Source organism: Phascolarctos cinereus, unplaced genomic scaffold (assembly GCF_003287225.1).
Source record: "Phascolarctos cinereus isolate Bilbo 61053 unplaced genomic scaffold, phaCin_HiC Scaffold_3;HRSCAF=262, whole genome shotgun sequence".
Lineage (NCBI taxonomy): Eukaryota > Metazoa > Chordata > Mammalia > Diprotodontia > Phascolarctidae > Phascolarctos > Phascolarctos cinereus.
In genome coordinates this window covers 226,426,966-226,447,121 of record NW_027555736.1, presented here as the reverse complement: position 1 = coordinate 226,447,121, position 20,156 = coordinate 226,426,966, and the positions used below count along the sequence as shown (strand labels likewise).

The 20,156-nt window shown below is 40.6% G+C and overlaps 1 protein-coding gene across 2 annotated transcripts in view; it reads left to right on the top strand.

Annotated features, from left to right (window-relative positions):
* FLVCR2 (FLVCR choline and putative heme transporter 2) overlaps window positions 1-20,156 on the top strand; it is a 107,904-nt gene that overhangs the window by 64,770 nt on the left and 22,978 nt on the right. For both annotated transcript variants that reach the window (XM_020986255.2, XM_020986254.2), the window contains 2 exons: window positions 6,071-6,212; window positions 9,929-10,069. In XM_020986255.2, coding sequence (XP_020841914.1) covers window positions 6,071-6,212; window positions 9,929-10,069 — 283 coding nt within the window. The remainder of the gene's footprint in view (window positions 1-6,070; window positions 6,213-9,928; window positions 10,070-20,156) is intronic.

The following is a 20,156-nucleotide window of genomic DNA, read 5'->3' as shown; positions in this document are numbered from 1 at the left end:
AGGGAGATGAGTTAGGAGGCTATTACAATGGTTTGGGCAGGAGGCGATCAAGGTCTGAATTAAGGTGCTGGCTCTGTGAATAGAGAGGAAACAGATGCAAGAGAGGTAGAGATGGCAAGACTTGGCAATGGATTGGCAATGTGGGGTAAATGAAAGTGAGAAATCTAGGATAATGCCAACATTGTGAAACTGGGTGATGGGAAAGATAATGGGTTCCCTGAACAGAAATATGGAAGTTCAGAAGAGAGAAGTTGGGTTTTTTTGAGGGGAAAATAATTAATGAATGCTATTTTTGTTTTTGCTAGGCAATGGGGTCAAGTGACTTGCCCAAGGTCACACAGCTAGTAAGTTTTATGTGTCTGAGGCCGGATTTGAACTCAGGTCCTCCTGAATCCAGGGCCGGTGTTCTATCCACTGCACCACCTAGCTGCCCCTAATGAATGCTATTTTGAACATATTAAATTTGAGATGCCTATGGAAGATCCAACTGGAAATGTCTATTAGGTGGTTGGTGATGTGGGACTGGAATTCAGGAGAGATGGTAGGACTAGCTAAATAGATCTGGGAACCATCTATCAGGCTAAGAACCTGGATCTACACAGGGATGATCATTGAATCCATGAGATCTGACGAGACTGCCAAATGTTAGAGAGACAAAAGAGAAGAGGACCCAGGATAGAGCCTTGGGATACACTTTAGTGGGTGTGACATGGATCATAAACCAACAAAGCAGATGAAGAACAGTTGTCAGAAAGGGAGAGAGAGAGAGAGAGAGAGAGAGAGAGGAGAGAGAGAGAGAGAGAGAGAGAGAGAGAGGAGAGAGAGAGAGAGAGAAGGAGGGACAGGAACAGTATCACAAAAATATAGAGAAGAGAGAAAGAGAAGAGAGAGGCTGGTCCACTAGTGTTAAAGGCTTCAGAGGTAAGGAAGGATAAGGATCGAGAAAAGGCCATTAGATTTGTCAATGAAGAGATCACTAGTAACTTTCAAGAGAGCAATTTTAATTGAATGAGGAATCAATGAACTGGAAACAGAAGAATTGGGAAGAGGGATGAGTTTTGGGGAAAAATAATTTAATTGCAGCCCAGTCATGCCTGTTCATTCTGTGCTGTTCCACACTTCACTACCAAAAAATGAAAAGTATATGTGTGTTTATTTGGTGGGAAGGGGGAGAAACATTGTTTGCTCAATGACCATGACCCTAGAGTAGAGCCTGTCCTTGGGGGGTTTCTACAGTAGCCAAGAGATAAAAGGGGCAGGGCATAGGGACCCTGTAGGGAGTGGGAGGAAAGAAGTAAATTTTTTCAGTATAGCTTCTGCTAGTTGCCTGGGTTCAGTTAGGTTATAACCAACCTGAGGGGCTGCACCTAATGCAGCCTTAGGAGGGCAAAGGGGGGGGGGTGTTGTAAGAATAGAAGACTGACATAATTTTGTTAGAATTAAGCCCGCTATTGGCTAAGGGTGTACTGTGTTCCAGGCAGTAGGGATAAGAATATAAAAAAGACAGTCCCTGCCCTCAGGGAGAGGAGGAGAGGGAAGGGGGAAGATAACACATAGAAAAGGGGCAAGGACAGGGGAAAGGTGGCCAGCTTGGGGTCATGATGAGAAGTCAGAGAAGTCTGCAAAGCAAGCAGGCGAGTGGGAAATGAGAAGAGAGCTGCAAGGGTGCGATGCTACCGATATTGCCACCCTCTGACCCCTTGGGGTCATGCCAAGGTTCCATTACGATTGTGTCATAGCTCCCACTTTGGAGACTGCTCTCCAGGAGAATAGGATCCTCTCCAGGACACACTGATTTTGATCTTTTCTGTCATTCATGTGGATGGGGCCTGGATATCAAGGGATGCATTTGACAAATGGTTGGTTTTGTTCATGCCTTCCTGATGTGTGCCCACACGCTTATTAGAATCTGTAGAAAAGTCTCGGCAATCATGAAATTTGTTTGGAGACACACACGGACTTTGACATTTAAGCCTTTTGCCTTGTCTCTCCTCCTATTTATAATTTATGTCAAATGCAAAAATAAAGTGGAAAATGGAAAGCAAGAGAGTAACTGGGGCAGTATTTATCTTATTTGGTAAATAATGAAGCCATCTCCCCTTCCCCTCTACTGAAAATATTTAAGTTCTTAGACAGCAGGGACTGTTTGTCATCTTTACCCAGATGTTAATCTGATGACTGATGAAGGGGTGAAATTAGTGTGTTCAAACCAAGTCAAATGTGACTTTCAGTAATTGGCTTGTGCCCTGAGAACTTCCCCTTTCTCTTTTAGCTCAGAAACAGGTGAGGGTTCACTCCAGGGAGGGTTTTTCTACTTCTCACTTGACTTGTCTTTGTGCCTATTTGAACTCCAAAGTCTCTACTTTCACCCTGCCTAGTGAGCCCTCGTCTTAGTGACCACATCAAAACTGAATCAATCAATCAAATGTTCAACAAGTATTTATTTATCACTTATTGTGTGTCAGACGCTGTGCTAGGTGTTAGAGATACAAATTCAATATTTGAAACTATTCGTACTAGTAATCAGAAGGCACCAAAAGTATCTTCTGCAGATTACAGAAACTATTTTGAGATAATCACAGAGTCAGAGGCATTGTTGTGCTGGTATTTATTTAGTTTTAAATTTTATTTTAGAGGCAGCTAGGTGGCGCAGTGGATGGAGCACTGGCCCTGGAGTCAGGAGGACCTGAGTTCAAATCAGGCCTTAGACACATAATACTTCCTAGCTGTGTGACTCTGGGCAAGTCACTTAACCCCAATTGCCTCACTGAAAAAAATAAAAATAAAAAATTAAATTAAGAAAAAAAAATTATTTTAATATTTTTTATATTTTGTATGTTATATTTGTTACAATATACTATTTTTCTATTTTTGCTATAATTTAATTGCAGCCCAGTCATGCCTGTGCATTCTGTGCTGCTCACACTTTACTACCAAAAAATGAAAAATATATTTATGTTTATTTATTTTATTTTATAAATATTTTATTTTATTTTATTTTGTTTTCATTTATATTTAACAACCAGCTCTCCACACACATTAAAAACCCACACAAACATATGTATATGAGAGTGTATATGTGTGTGTATGTGTGTGTGTGTGTGTGTGTGTGTGTGTGTGTGTGTGTGTACCCACAGCAGACTTTTCAGGTTAATCTGGACTATTAACATTTTCTTTATCACTTTCTTAAATGTATACAGTCATCAAAAATAAAGCTCTGCTTTGTAGCATTGCTCATTTCCAAGGTATTCTCATTCTAAAAAATTTAACAATCGGCTCTCCATGGTAGAAATCGGTTCCAGTACATTCCTTGTTGGAAATTATCAGAGAGGTCAGAAAGAACTAATAGATTAAAGAAATTGTCTAATATTTTACTAAAATCTAGGTAAGTGATACCTATAGCATCCCCTTGATATACGTCTAGTAATGATAGCTGGCAATGTCGATTTTTATGGAAGTCTCCATCAGAGAAGTCTCATACAGAGCAACCAAGAGGTTTTTTGGTTGCCATTTTTGGGGGCAAGTGTAGGGAGAGGAAGGAATGGACTGAGGCTTCAATAGTTTAGGGAACTTCCAATAAAGAAATTCCTTTGCCAAAGCAAATTGGGATGTGCTTTGTAATTTATAGATTATGGAGGATTACCCTGGGCACATTGAGAGGCTGTGACTTGCCCAGGGCCCCACAGAACGTGGTTGTCATAGGTAGGACTTGAAGCCAGATCTTCCTGACTCTTCTTCTACTTCTTTTTTTCATTATGCCTACCTGCTTCTCATCAGTACATGAAAGCTGCAAGCTGATTCTGAATTCTGTCCCATGGTCCACATGAATTCTGTCACATGCCGCATCATACCACAGTCAAGTGTTGATATAATTGGCCAAAAAGGAAAAACAGAAATTGAGGTCGGCATGAGCTTTAAGAGATTGGAAGCTCATCCTGTCTTTAAATCCTCTGGAGGCCCTTAGAGGAAAAGTGAGGCGCAAAGACAAAAGAATCTGTTATTTATCTCTGCTGTTGGGATTTGGAACCCTGCTTGGGCCTACTTCCTGGTGTCTGCCCTAAAGCCATTAATAATCTTCAACTGTTTGTACAGAGAGAAGGTCTGAAATTAGTTTCCCTTTTGGTTTTGCATGTCTAACTCTGAGTCAGAATGTTAGCCGTAGGAAACACTCAAAAGCCATAGTCCACATGGAGGCCATGGTAGAGGCCTATTCCATTAAGAAGAAAAGCATGTTCAAGGATACACGTGAGCTGTAATGTAAATGTGGGCTATTTGTGGGTTGTAGTTGATGTAGGCAATGGGGTACATTGGAAAGAAGGCTGGATTTGGTGTCAGGTGACCCGGGATTTGAATCCTAGCTTTGCCACTTCCTGTATGAACCCAAGTGAGTTATGCAGCTTCTCTGGGTCTTAATTTTCTCATCTATGAAATAAGAGTGTTTGAATAGATGACCTATCACGTATTTTCAAGCTCAAATTTATAATCCTAAAATTGTTTTCTGTTTAAGTAGCCATGTGGTTCTTGCTTTTTTTTTTTTTAAGCTAGGCAATGGGGTTAAGCGACTTGCCCAGGGTCTCAAAGCTGGTGAGTGGTATGCGTCTGAGGCCAGATTTGAACTCAGGTCCTCCTGACTTCAGAGCTGGTGCTCTATCCACTGCACCACCTAGCTTCCCCTCGGTGCTTGCTTTTTTCATTCAAGCAGTGGAATTAACTTTCACTTATTAGCTGTATGACCCTGGGCAAGTCATTTAACCTCTTTTTGCCTCAGTTTCCTCATCTAAATGGGACGCACCTACCTGGAAGGGTTGTTGTGAGGATCAAATGAAAAAATAATTGTAGAGCACTTAGCACTGTGCCTGGCACATAGAAAATGCTATATAAATGTTGACTGCTATTATTATTATCACACAATTCACACCACAGTTCCCTTTTTAACAGGATGATAAACTTGGGTGAGGTGGCCAGTGAAGAGACAGTTTGTACTTATATTTTATTTTTAAATTTTCTTTTCTTCAATTCTTCTTATTATTAACTTAATTCTACAAAGTACTAACATCTTGCCACCTGAATAAGTTATCTTTTAAGCATTGTTAATTATATACACAATTTTTCTATGGTTAAAATTGGTGTGTTACTATTTTACAACCTCACAAGATACGTCAAGAGTTTATTTAGAATTTTTCATCTGTATTTTATAAATGAGGTTGGTCTTCCCTTATTTTTTTGAGGAGGAAATTTTTTTTGTTCACATACTGTTGTATTTAGTTTTATCCTATTTAATAAATACCCATGTGCACATTTGAATATATAATATGCATATGTGAATCTATATGTATTTTCATGTACATATATGTATATGTTTCTTTTTTCCTTAATAGTATTTTATTTTTTCCATTTATGTGTAAAGATAGTTTTCAACATTCATTCTTCTAAAATTTTGAGATCCTAATTTTTCTCCCTCCATTCTTTGCCTCCCTCCCCCTCCCCAAGACAGCAAGCAATCTGATATAAGTTATAAACGTGCAACTATGTTAAACATATTTCCGTATTATTCATGTTGTGAAAGAAGAATCAGAACAAAAGGGAAAAACCACAAGAAAGAAAAAACAAAAAGCAAAAAACAAAAAAAAGTGAAAATAGTATGCTTCGGTCTGCATTCAGACTCCATAGTTCTTCTTCCGAGTCTTTTGGAATTGTCTTGGTGTTGCTGAGAAGAGCTAAGTCAATCATAGTTGATCATCACATAGTGCTGCGCTACTGTGTACAATGTTCTCCTGGTTCTGCTCATTTCACTCAGCATCAGTTCATGAAAGTCTTTCCAGTTTTTTCTGAAGTCTGCCTGCTCATCATTTTATATAGCACAATAGTATTCTAATACATTCATATACCTCAATTTGTTCAGCCATTCCTCAATTGATGGGCATTGAAGGGGAAGTATTATGCGCTCAGTTTTGGGAAGGGTTGAATTTGGGAAATAGGACTCTAACATCCTTCTCTCTAACAAGAGAACAGATGTTGATATACCCTTCGCCAGAGTAATATGATCTCCATCCCTTTTCTCTCTTTACAGGTTGGTATTGCCTTAGGGTTCTTGATTCCTCCTCTTCTGGTACCCAACATAGAGGACCGGGAAGAACTTGCCCACCACATTAGCATTATGTTCTACATGACAGGAGCTGTGGCTTCCTTTCTCTTCATCCTTGTCATCTTCAGTAAGTATAGGAGGCCTAACCTAGCAGGAGTTGGTCCAAAAGACCTCCAACTGAGGTATAGAACTGTTGGTAGAGAGTTGTGAGCTTAGCTCCCAAAGCATCACAACCTGGATCTCAGAACCTCTGGGAAGAGATTGCTCCATTTACTGATGAAGCATGATGGCAAGATGACAATAGTCCTGAATAGTCAGCAAGCATTTATTAAGCACCTGCTATATGCCAGGAATAGTGCGGACCTGGCTTCAAAACTCAAAGGCCCTATTTGTCTGATTGATAATGCCAAATACTGGAATGATTTTCTGGGGGATGGTTTCTGTCTTCTCCCTTCAGCTTTGTTCTCAACTTCCCTTTGGAATGGAAAATAGTCCTCCCTTGCTTGTTAGCATTAAGTTAGGTTAATGGTTTTGATGCAGTTTGGGATTGCTGGGAACCCTGAAATGTCAGGGCACAGGGGTGATCTGCCTGGAAAGAATTCAAGCACTCAAGCCTTCTTCCAGTCAAAGTAGCAAGGTTTATTGTAACGCCAGCAAAGCGGGCTAGATTCCTAGTGCGTCTGTGCTTGATGGGGGTGAGATTGATACTTACATACAAAAAATGAGCAGTGAAAAGATCTGGATGGGATTAAGAAGTGGCAAATAGTCTGGAGTGGGCCAAGTAGGGGATAGTAAAAGGAGTTAGGTGATCTGGAGTGGGTCAGGGGGATTGTGAAAGGAGTATTAAGTGTCTGTGGTGGGCCAGAGTGACAATGAAAGGACTGTCAGGTATCTAGGTGGGCTGAGGTGGGCCAGATGCCTGGGGCAGAGATGCCAGTGAACCAGGCTACGAAATGTATGGGGAAATTCAGGGACTGAGTTGCTTTCAAAGACGTGGTCTTTTCTTTTTAGGGGTCCAGGTCCTCTCACTCCATCATTTTGGCCAGGCACATTATTAATAAGCTCTTAATAAATGCTTGTTGATACTAGAGCTTGGGTCACAGACACCATAGGCTAGTACAAATGATGAGGTCTCATTTAAATTCTGTTCTTATACATGTGTCTCTTTCTCTTGATTGTCAGTGGAGTCTTTCATAGTAGGACAGGTTTAAGGAGTTCGGACATCAAGGGAAAGTTGTTTCATAGGATCCTAGATAAAGAGTTGGAAGAGACTTGAGAGGTTATCCAGACCAGAGATGTCAAACTTGTGGCTTGATGGACATCTGGGGCAGGGGAGTGGGGAGAGGAGGAGATCCTTCTGAGGAACTGGAGTTGTCTGTTCACAACAATCTGTTCACAAATTGATGACTTTCTATATTTTCATTCATTCATTTCATCTGGAAAGCAAAATTAGAGCAAAAAAGCGAGTGCCAGATTTTCAATGTCAAATTTCAATGCAGTTATTTCCAGATTCTGACATTTTCAGTAGACAGCCAGCCATCAGCAATTACTGACTTTTCTGGGTTTGGTTTGGTTTGGTTTGGTTTGTTTTTACCAAGCACTGGTGAAAATGGTTGAGTAAAAGGTTTAGAAATCCAGAAAGAATTCTGATTTGTAATGTCTTAAACCTTATTGCTCCTTGCCCTTACAGAGAGATGTCTTCTTGCCCTATATTCATTCCCTTACTTAAAGGGGAAGTGAGCAGGATCATACAATGGCTGAGGGGGTGGAAAGTTAGCTGAGTCTTTTCCTGGAGAGTGAGAAGCCTGAACTTTGAAGTCAGGGTTTCTGAGTACTTTCTGGGTGAAAGGTCGGCTCTGATCTTCTAAAAGAAAATACATTATTGTTTTCCAGGGTTTCCTCTTACTCCAGATAAACTTTAGAGATAATTCAGGGCTATAATGGTGGGGTTGTGGGGAAGGGATGCTAATGATTTTGATTAGGAAGGGTCACATTTAAATTGTTTATACATAGCTTTATCCATTTTCACCAAATGGATAAAGCCAAACAACTGCTGACTTTTAAAAAAAAAAGGGGGGGGGAAATTAGATTAGTGGCTTGACTGGGTTGAATGGCTAGATCTGATTAATTAATTCAGTCTGTGCTCCATTGGTTTAGTTAGTGGAGGGAAGGAGGAGGGGTAGAGATTAGATAGGTAAGATAGATTAATTATTAAGGTTTACTACGTTTAGAATAAGTTTAAGAAATGGCCAGTACAGAAGAAAGCAGGACAGTGCCTGCCCTCAGGGAGTTTAGCTTTAAATGAGGGGAGGTTACGCATTAAGGAGTGCTGGACAGAGGGTTGGGGAAGGGTACCCTGGCTAGATAGAGTATGGTGAGAAAAGTGCAGGGCTGAAGAAGGAAGAAATAGATGTTTCGTTTCAGAAGATGAACATTTATGATTCTTTTTAAAAATTCCTTTTAGATCCTTTGTGAGACAAACATTGCACCATGTTTATGAGCACCTTCTCCAGAGGACCAATACCAACCACTCTTGCTTTTGGTTTCTTTGTTTCTTACGTGGGTAGCTGGGTGACACAATGGATAGCGTGTTGGACCTTGAGTCAGGAAAACCTGAGTTTGAATCCTGCCTTAGTAGTTACTAAGTAGATGCTAACTTACTAGTTATACGATCCTGGGGAAAGTCACTTAACTGCCTCAGTTTCCTAATCTGCAAAATAGCACCTACTCCCCCTGGTTGTTGTGGGGACAAAAATGAGACAATATTTGTAAAGCACTTTGCAAACCTTAGAGCCCTATAAAAAAGTTAGCTATTATTATTATTGTACATTTTAGTTTCAGAGCTTTGCAATTTCCTCATGGCTTTCTGGTGTGTTAACTTGTTGCTTATTACTGGAATTCTCAGTTCTCCAAACTGTTGCATCTGTACCTGAGGGATCAAGTCCTTCTGTAAACTGTGATAAATAATTAACCATAGAGAACATTTGGTAAGCCAGAAGCAGTGAAAAGTTGCTTCATGGGGTAGGCTCTTGGGAACCCTTCCAGAGCTAAACTTTATGCTCGTTCTGCTCCTTGGAAGATGCTGCTCTTGTTAGTGTGACAGTTTCAGCTTCCATGCAATGGTGGCGCTTTAAGGAATCGGTTCAATCAATTTATGAAGTGACTACATAAAAATAAATTTATTAAGTAAAAAAGACATTTATTAAGTTAATATTACATGTAATACACTGTGCTGGATTCTGAGGATACAAAAATTTTAAATGACATAGTCCCTGCCCTCTAGGGGAAAACATGAAGTGCATACGAGCATCATACAAGGTAGAGGGGCAGAACAGAGAGCCAAAGTCCTATAAGAATATTTGATGAGAGATAAGTGGCTTTCCACTGGGAAAATCATCAGGGATAGCTGCATGAAGGTAGTTTACCTGAATTTTAAAAGAAAGGTTGGATTTTAATAGACAGAGATATGAAGGGAATATAGGTAATAAGTATGAATGGATAGAGGTTGAAAAGTTTGGGGCATAATTAGGGAGTAACTGGTGGTCCTTGATGGCTGGAATGTGTATAGAGAGTATGAAAGAAAGTAGAGTAGAATAAGACAAGAGAGATAGTCTGGAGCAGAGGTAGGGAGTCTGTGGCCTCAAGGCCACATGTGGCCTTCTAGGTCCTCAACTGCGGCCCTTTGACTGAATCCAGGGCCACCCCTGGGTCCCCACCCCTGGGCTGGAGGATGGATTGTGGAAGACCTTAAATATTAGGCTAAAGTATTTGTCTTTCATCTATAGCTGCTGAACATTATGTGCAGGTAACTGACTTGTTCATTCCTTTCTTACTTTTTAAAAGTATTCAGGGAGAAGCCCAAATATCCCCCAAGCCATGCCCAGTACTTGAGCTATACGATGGAAGCACAGAAGACTACTTATTTTAAAAGCATTGTCCGGCTGTTGAAGAACAAAAATTTTATGCTCCTCTTGGTCAGCTATGGTAAGGTTTAAAGACAACCATGCAATCTACATCTTCCACCCGATCAAAATCTTGTTGTTGTCAGTAAACGTCCAGCTCACCCTCCTTTCTTTCTCAAGGAATGCACTGTGCGGCTCACAATATTTCTCTCATTCCCGACTCTTTGCCTTTATCCTAAGGAATTTAAACACACATATTGATACTCCTTCAAACACCTTACCCTCCCAGTGCCTCAAACTTCTTACTTTCCATGACTTTCAGCCACATAAGAAGATGGTCACAGACTTGATCTTGCCATCATCTACCAGCTCACCTCCTCCATGTTCACAAACTCTGAAATGCCCTTATCTGATCACAGTCTATTGACATTCTACCTCTCCCTTTGCTTCTGATACTAAAACCTGATCTTTGTCTACACCATGGCCATTTAATCACTTTATCCTTCAGTTCTCATCACCTCCAAATGGGCAACACTCTCCTCCTTTCTCCATCCTGACCTCTTGGTGAACTAGTTCAGAACTCTGTTCTGTCTAATTTAGGGTCCCTTGCCACTTTATCATATTGCCAATTGTGCCCTGACAAGCTTCATCCCTAGAGCACTCCCACAACTCTCTGCCTTTCCCTTCTACACATGTGCTGCTGAATGAAGGCAGAAAAAAATAAATCATGCAACCATTTTGATTAGCTCCACCGCAGATTTGTGTAACATAACCTCAACTGGGCCCTCACTGCTGCTAGGCAGTCCTAATTAACTCACTATCTAACTCACTACAGAGACTCTTCCAAACTTTTTCATTCCTCCTCAAACATCTCATGACTCCCTCTCCCTCTAACCTCTCAGCTTAGAACTTTTCCTCATATTTTATTCAAAAAGTTGAAGCTGTTTCCTGAGAGCTCCTTCTTCTCCCCTCCTAATAATTCAAATGCCTTCTGCCACTACCTCCTCTTTCACTCCTATCTCACATGAAGAGGTGACCCTACTGCTTGCCAAGACAAAGCCATCTACCTGTACAAGTGATCCCATTCCAAACTCTGTCATCCAATAGGTTGCCTTGGCTATCACCCCACTCTCTCATTTATGTTCTTTCTCCCCTGTCTACTGGCTACTTCCTTATTACCTATAAGCAAGCCCACATCTCTCCCATTCTCAAAAAATCCTCATTTGATCTTTTTTTTTCCCTGCCTCTTGTGGCTAAACTTCTTAAGTGCACTAATAAGTGCCCTCACTTTCCTCTCGCTCTCTAACGTCTGGCTTCCTACTTTATCTTCCAATCAAAATTGCTTTCTCTAGTTGTCAGTCATCTCTTAATTGTCAGATCCGATAGCCTTTTCTTAATTCTCATCCTCTTTGGCCTCTCTGAAGACTTTGACGTTGTTGATCAACCTCTTCTCCTTATCACTCTCTTCTTTCTAGGTTTCTGTGATGCTGCAGTTTCCTGTTTCTCCTATCCTTCTCATCACTCCTCAGTTTCCTTTGCTAGATCTTCCTCTAGGTCATGCCCATTAACTGTGGGTATCCCATAGATCTCTGACCTGGGCCATCTTCTCTTCTCCCTCTATACTGTTTCTCTTGATGATCTCATCAGCTCCCACAGATTCAATTATCATCTCTATGAGGATGACTCTCGAATTTACTTATCCAGCCCTAACTTCTCTGCTGATCGCCAATCTTAAATCTCCAACTTGAGCTCAAAACTGAACCCTTTACCCCTTCAAATTTCCCTGCTACCGTCTAGGGCACCACCATCCTTCCAGTACCCCAGGCTTGAAACCTAGGTGTAATCCTCTACTCTTCACTGTCTCTCACCCTCATATCCAATCTGTTGCCAAGGCCTGTCAATTTTACCTCCATAATATCTCCCACATCTCCCCCTTTTCTCCTCTGTTACTACCACCACCCTGATGCAAGCCTTCATTTCCTAACCTACTCAATACCTTCCTGTTACCTCCAGGATTAAATATAAAATCCTCTATTTATAACCTGCCCCACCCCCACCCCCACCTTCACTCCTTCCCAATCTGCTTCTACCTTACTCCCTTCCCCATAACCTATGATCCAGTGATACTGGCCTCTTTGTTGTTTCTTGAATTTAAAACTTCATCTCCAGACCAGGCATTTTTATTTACTGTCCCCCACACCTGAAATGCTTTCCCCTGTCATCTCTGCCTTCTAACACCAAACTTTCTGCAAGAAGCCTTCCCCAGTCCTTTTTAATCTTAGTGCCTTTTCTCTGAGACAACCTCAGATTATCTTGTCTGTATATAGTTGCTTGCATGCTGTCTCCCCCATTACACTAGGAGCCTCTCAAACATTCAAATGACATTTATTAAGCACTTGGAGAAGTGATGGAAGGGACAAACTTTGAGAAGAAACAGGATCAGAAGTAGAGGAGCTGTCCTTGGTAAGGAAAAGAGTCAGCTATTGTCAGACTGCAGCAAAGGAGGGTAGAATGGAAGATAAAGCCCAGAGTTTTGAGGTGTAGGACAGGGAAGGGAGCGTACTTTTCCATTTCCTTATGGAAATTACCATTTGGTAACTGAGGCAGCTAGATGGCCCAGTAGATAGAGAACTGGACCTGGAATCAAGAAGGCCTGAATTAAAATCCTGCCTCAAATCACTTATTAGCTGTGTTACCCTGGGTGAATGACTTAACCTCTGACTGCCTCAGTTTCCTCATCTGTAAAATGAGGGTAGTAATAGCACCTACCTTCCAAGTTTTTGTCAGAACAAAATGAGATAAGATTTGTAAAGTGCTTTGCAAATCGCAAAATGTCATATAAATGCTAGCTATTATTAACCTTATGCTGAACTGTTTATACTCCTTTTACTGTTATTAAATAGCACTGATCTTCAACTTCCTGTACCCACTTCTGTCTGAAAGATCTAATCACTTAAACTCCACCGGACTTTTTTTTTTGTTTTAGCCACCAAATAATTCATTGTTTGAGTCATATCAGCTCAAGAAATGATCTAATAAGGTGTGGAAGGGTTATGGGCTGTGTGAGTGGAGCAGGCCCTTGAAGTAATTACTTATTTTAATAATAATAATTACTTATTTTAACAAACTCCACCATAACCTACAAATTTGGATGTCCCTTGGGGTCTGTCCTATAGCCACATAAGGATTAGTGTAAATAATGATTTCTCTAAGGTGGCCACACGTATTCGAATTTGTGCTATTTGAAGTTATAATTATATAGAATATGGTAATTGTTTCCAGTCCAGTGAAAATGCGCAGTGCGATTTTGAGTAATGCGACCACTTCAGAGGTTTCATGATTTGAAAGGGATTTGACTGGTGTTAACAAGCCCACTTGTGCATGACTTTTCTGGGTGCTGTACAAAGTCGGTACAGCAAAGATGGTTCCTCTTGAGCCTTGCTTCTTCACCCCTCTGCAAGCACATGTTAGCACAGGCCTAGTTGAGTAGGAAAGGAAGTAAGGGGAAATGTAAGGTCACTTACATACTTAGCATACTCAATAGGTAGTCAGTCATTCAACCTCTGCTTGAAGACCTCTGCTGAGACGGAATCTCAGAATCAGGGTTAGAACAGCTCTCATGTTTAGAACATTTTCCCTGACACTGAGCCCAGATTTTCCTCTTTGCTGCTATGCATTGTTTCTGGTTCTTGCCCTCTGGGTGTAAGCAGAACTAGTTTAACCTTCTTCTGTAGGATAGTTCTTCGAGACTTCTGAAGGCGAAACCTACCAAGCTCATGGACTCAATGCCCCTCGCCTTGGTTGCCCTCCTTTAGACAATCTCCTGCTTAACCATATCCTTTCCAAACTATTGTGCTCAGAATTGAACACAATACTCCAGATGAGTTCTGACCAAGGCAGTCTAGAGGGATGATCACCTCTGCATTCCTGAAGGCTCTGCCTCTCTTACTGCAGTCTAATGTAATCCCAGTCTCAAAGCCAGTTGGTATGAAGAAGACTCTATCCTGGTGGTGGAGATAAATAGCCTTCCCTGAATGAGGAGACCAGTAGAATTGGTGCAAACCCAAGAGAACTGAAGAGCCCCGCTTTCTCCCAATCTCATCATCTTTTTTATTGGGTTTTAGGACTGGGGTTACATTCAGATTGTGTTAACTTTTTTTGTCCATCACATCAGACTGTTGAATTATATTGATTTTGCAGCCCTGTAAGAGCCCCAGATCTTTTGCAGAGGAAGTGCTGAAATACAGGCCTTCCCCATGTTCAACTTGTTAAGCTGATTTTTTGAACTGAAGCATGACTCTACATTTCTAGAATTGCAGTTTTACTTAAACTACTTAAAATATATTTTATTGATTCTTAAAATATATATCTTTTTATTATATTTATTGTATTGCCTGCTTTCCCCATAGTATCCCTCTCCCTTCTCTTCCAAGAGAGTCATTCTTTATAACAAAGAATTTATTTTAAAAAAAAAAGAGGGTGCAGCTAGGTGGCACAATGGATAGAGCGCTGGCCCTGAAGTCAAGAGGACCTGAGTTCAAATCTGGCCTGAGACCAAACACTTGACACTTACTAACTGTGTGACCCTGGGCAAGTCTCTTAACCCTGATTGCCAAAAAAAAAAAAGATAGTAAAAAATTTGAGAAAACCAATCAACACATTGAAAAAAAGTCTTGTGATATGTAACATTTCACACCTCGGCCATAGATTCCTACCTCTGCAAAGGAGGGGCTGAATGGGGTGCATCTTCTCATATTTCTTCTTTGTGGCCAAGGCTGGACTTTATAGTTTTGCAATATTTGGTTTTGGTTGTTTTGTGGCTGATATTCTTTCCATTTCCATTGTTGTAGCTGTGTATATTGCTTTCTTGGTTCTGCTTACTTCACTGTGAAGAAGTTCATTTAAGTCTTTCCAAACCTCTCTGTATTCACCATATTTTTCATATCTTACATACAACGCAGTAGTATCCCATTACAATTATGTATCAGTTTATTTAGCCATGCCCCAATTGATGGGCAGTCACAAAAGTGCTATGAATATTTGAGTGTATAAGGAACGTTTTTGGGGGGTATATGACTAAGCAGTGAAATTTTGAGGTCGGAAGATGTGGACATTTTATTTGCATGTGAATTACATTTCATGAGATTAAAGTCAATGTTAGTTTAGCAGTTCTCAAACATTTTTGCCTCAGGACTGCTTTACACTCTTAAAAAATTGAGGACTCCCCCAAGAGCTTTTCTTTATGTTGGGTTTTGATATTTACTGTGTTAGAAATCAAAATGACTATTATTTTGAAAATAGTTTTGATTTCATGGAGCCCTCTCAGAGGGCCTCCAGGGACTTTCAGGGGTCCCCAGAATACCCTCAGAGAATTGCTGCTCTAACTTGTCAAGATGTTTCAGGATCCTCTGTCATCTCGCGTATGAGCTATCTTTCCCAGTTTTGTGTCATCTGCAGATTGGATAAATATGATTTCTACTGTTATTCAAAACATTGATAAAAGTGTTAAATAGCACAGCGCCTAGGGCAGGTCACTAGGGCACTCTACTGGAGATCTCTTCCCAAGTTGCCATGGAACAGTCTTTCAGTTGGCTACTCGGCTGGTTCCAAGTCCATCACATTCCACTATCATTTAGCCTCTATTTTTCCCCACAAGGTTAGGGTGAGATACTTTATTCAATGCTTTGATAAAATCTAGTTAAACTACATCTACAGCATTCCATTACCTCTCAAGTTACTAACTTTCTCAAAAAAAGGTAATACAGTTTAATCTGGCATGATGTGTTTTTGACTGAAGCCATGCACTCTCTTTGTAATCACATTTTCTTTTCTAGACGTTCATTTGCCATCTCTATTGGTCTGAGCTAGAATCTTTTCCAGAATTGAAGACAAGCTCACGGATACTTAGTTTAGAGACTCTATCTTCTTCCTTTTTTTGAAAATTGAGACATCTGTTCTTCTGTCTGGTGGTACCTCTCCCACCATCCGTAATCTTTAAAATATTGAGAAGGATGCAGAAATTCCATCAGTGCCTAGTCCTCATCTGGGCAGCTAGGTGCTCTTCTAGTAGCTCCTAATTTATCCTGGGGATCAACTCAACATCGGCCATTTTTATTCTCACCTTTCCAGAGCAAAGTCATTCTTCTTGGTAGGAAAAATGGAAGCAAAATAAAGATGAAGGATTGGGCAGATCTGCCTTCTCTCTGTTGTTGGGTTTTATTGTCCCATTCACACCAAGCAGTGCTCCTATGCTTTCTTTGATCCTCCTCTTTCACCCATTATGATGAAACAACAACCCTTTTTCTTGCCCTAGTGTAAGTTCATTCTCAGTTTTTGCACTCCTGACACTCTTCTTTTTGGTATTCATGGTTTGTTACCTGTTATTACTTCCGTCTCTTGCATAGATTTTTTAAAAAATATCTAAATTGGTGAGCAATGTTCTGTGTAGGGACATTGTTCTCTTCAAACAACTCTTCTTTCTTCTCATTAGAACTGTTTCCCTTTGCATTTTTGGAATTGCATTCTTGAGAGCCTCTCATCCCTCCTCAGCTGACCTCCTCTTGAAGAATTTTAGTCCTTGAGTCTTATCTAACTACCCTTGTTCTGAACCCTACTGTTCTCACAAAATCTCAGGTGAATGGCAAAATACGTCCTATTCTCTTCCTTCATCACAAATTCTTACACATTTCTCTCCAAGGTTCCAGTTGTTTTCACCCCAGCAGCTAGTTTCTACATGATAGTGAAAATAAGATTCAGAAGAGAATTTCACGTTGTTGGTTTCTTTACATTTTGAAGGGATTCTGGCCAGAAACTCTGAGGATCTTCCCTCTCAAATTGATTCTTTTATGAAGGCAAACTAGGCCAGCTTTTGCCTCAAACAAGAACTTCTATGAATAGGAGCTGGCCAGATAGGCAACACAGTTCTTCCTTCCTTCCTTCCTTCTTTCCTTCCTTCCTTCCTTCCTTCCTTCCTTCCTTCCTTCCTTCCTTCCTTCCTTCCTTCCTTCCTTCCTTCCTTCCTTCCTTCCTTCCTTCCTTCTTTCCTTCCTTCCTTCCTTCCTTCCTTCCTCCTTCCCTCCCTCCCTCCTTTCTCACTCTCCCTTTCTTCCTTCCTTCTCTCCCTCTCTCCCTTACCTGCAGGTGCTCTGCCCAAAGGAAAATAAATTTTCATTGCTGAAAATTTGCAAGATATCTTGGGACTTGCAGGGTAGATTTTTTACTTAAGGACCATGCCTTAAACCCAGCCTGTCAGTAATTGGACAATAGGCCCCAGGCCCAGCCCCACTTGGTCACTGTTTGACTTGTTTCTAATGTATTACTTGAATACTGGATTAGTTTTTCAGCTGCTGCTGTTTCTCTGCTATGCCAGCAAGCTGATGATCTCTGGTTTGAAGGAATATATGGACCTCTCCCCAGATTTGCTTTCTGAAATATAATTGATTTAAAAACAAATTCATCCCTCACATGAGAAGTATAGGGAAATTCAGCAGTTATCAAACTTTTTGGTCTCAGGACCCCTTTACTTTCTTAGAAATTGAGGATCCTCCTCCTAAGAGCATTTATAGACTTGGGCTATATCTGTTGATATTTACCATATTAGAAATTAGAACAACTTAGTATTATGAAAATAGATTTGACTTTGGGTATCCCTGAAAGGGTCTTGGGGACCCACAGCCAGATCGCACTTTGAGACAAAACTGTGGGTTATTAGAAATAACACTCAAGGGACAGCTAGGTGGCACAGTAGATAGAGCACTGGTCCCAGAGTCAGGGGGACTTGAGTTCAAATCCGGTCTCAGACCAGACACTTGACACTTACTACCTGTGTGACCCTGGGCAAGTCACTTAACCCCAATTGCCTCATCAAGAGAGAGAGAGAGAGAGAGAGAGAGAGAGAGAGAGAGAGAAATTAAAAAAAAGAAATAACACTCAATTCCCAAGTCTTCTGGATTAAATTCATTCTAAATCACAGTAGCTCTTACACCTCTCCTTAAACAAGGGGAGAAGCTGTTCACATATCATACTTTGAACATGCCTGAAATGTATTTCCTTCTCACCTTTACCTCTTAGAATCCTAGTTTTCTTTAAGATTCAGCTGATGTACCACCTCCTATGGAAGGCCTTTCCTAAACCCCCTGGTTGTTAGTATAATTCCTCTCCAGTTTCCAGGTATATGCTTATCTGTTGACATCTCTTATTCCTCCATCCACTCTCCACTCCTGAGAAGGTAATTTCCTTGAGGGTAGAAAACATCTTTTTGTTTGTTTTGGAATGCTCTGGGCCTACCTCTTGTGCCTCGCCCATAGTAGATGCTTAACTAATGTTTCTGTGGCACTGGATGATCATGAATGATTTGGTCAGGGCTCTTCCCTTTCCAGGATTGAGTGTGAAGTACTTCAGGAAACAGCTAGCTACCTGTTGTAGCACTTAACCTTAAAAAAAAATGGAAAGAGAATAAAAATTTAGCCTTCTCAGCAATTAATTACCTTTGGTGCATTGAACTCGGACAATCATAGCATCTACCCTACCCTGACACAAAGGCTAGGCTGAAGTCCACGTTGCGATTACAGATAGTCATATGCAGATGAGTGCTTAATAAATACTTCATTTAAAAAATGATGACAAAGATGTAATGGTAACTGGGTATGAGGCTTATTCTATAGGTGGTAATCTTCAAGGGTGTAGTAGTTGTAGTAGTAGGATCAGGGCACTGAGTCATGGAAGCAAAAAACCAAAAACATGTTGTTCTAAGAGAAAGGCTGCCAATGGTCCCATAAGAACCCAACTCTGGGAGGCAAAGAAAACCCTCTTCTATTTTCAGAAGCTTGAGTTGCCGACACTCATTTGGCACAATGCCTTCTAGTTGTCTTTAATCTTGCACCTTGGAATCTCTCCCTATTCATCTGCTTAACTTATTAAACAGGAAGTAAATATGAGTTTAACAAGGTTACCATAGGACAATAATCACAGAATCCAAACATTTTAAAGACCACGTAGTCCACAGGCGACCTGATAAGTGAACTCCCTCTGCAAAATCTCCAACAAAGGATCACTTAGCCTATACTGTCTTGGTGTCATAGGGGATACAGCACTTAGCCAGGAGGCAGGAAGACCTGATTTGTGACCCAGGCAAGTCACTTAACTTCTGTTTGCCTCAATTTCCTCAACTATAAGATAGAAATTATAATAGTACCTCCCTCACAGCTTAGCACAGTGTCTGGCACATTTTTGTTGTTATTCTTTTCAGTTGTGTCCAACTTTTTGTGGCCCTATTTGTTTTTGTTTGTTTTTCGAGGCCATGGGGTGAAGTGACTTGCCCAGGGTCACACAGCTAAGTGTTAAGTGTCCAAGGACAGATTTGAACTCAGATCTTCCTGAATCTAGGGCCAGTGCTCTATCCACTGCACCATCCAGCTGCTCCACCATTTTGGGTTTTCTTGACAGAGATCCTAGAGTTGTTTGATATTTTCTTCTTCAGTTCATTTTATAAATGAGGAAACGGAGACAAACAGGGTGAAGTGACTTGCCCAGGGTCATCCTATTTAGATCTAGTAAGTGTCTGAGGCCAGATTTGAACTCAGGAAGATGATTCATCCTGACTTCAGGCCTGGCACTCTATCTACTGCAACACCAAACTGACCTGTCTGGCACACAGTAGGCACTTAATAAATGCTTGTTCCAGGCTGACTTCAGAAAAACCTGGAAAGACCTTGTATGATCTGATGCCAAGTAAAGCGAGCAGAACCAGGAGAACGTTGTACACAACAACAGCCACGTTGTGCGATGACTAATATTGATAAACTTAATCCTTCCCAGCAATACAAGGATCTAAAACATCTCCAAAGGTCTCATGATGGAAAATGCTATCCACATCCAAAGAATGAACTATGGAATTTGAATGCAGATCAAAGCATACTATTTGCTATTTTTTTTCTTCTATTTTGTTTTTTTTCCTCTTTCTGGTGGTACCTGCTATTGGTTCTAATTCTTCCTTATAACATCACTAATGTGAAAATATGTTTAATAGGAATGTAAATGTATAGCCTATATCAGATTGTGCACCGTCTTGGGGAGGGAGGTGGGGAAGGAGGGGGAGAAAAATTTTAAACTCAAAAGCTTATGGAAGTGATTGTTAATAATTCAAAATAAATTAAATTTTAAAAAAATTT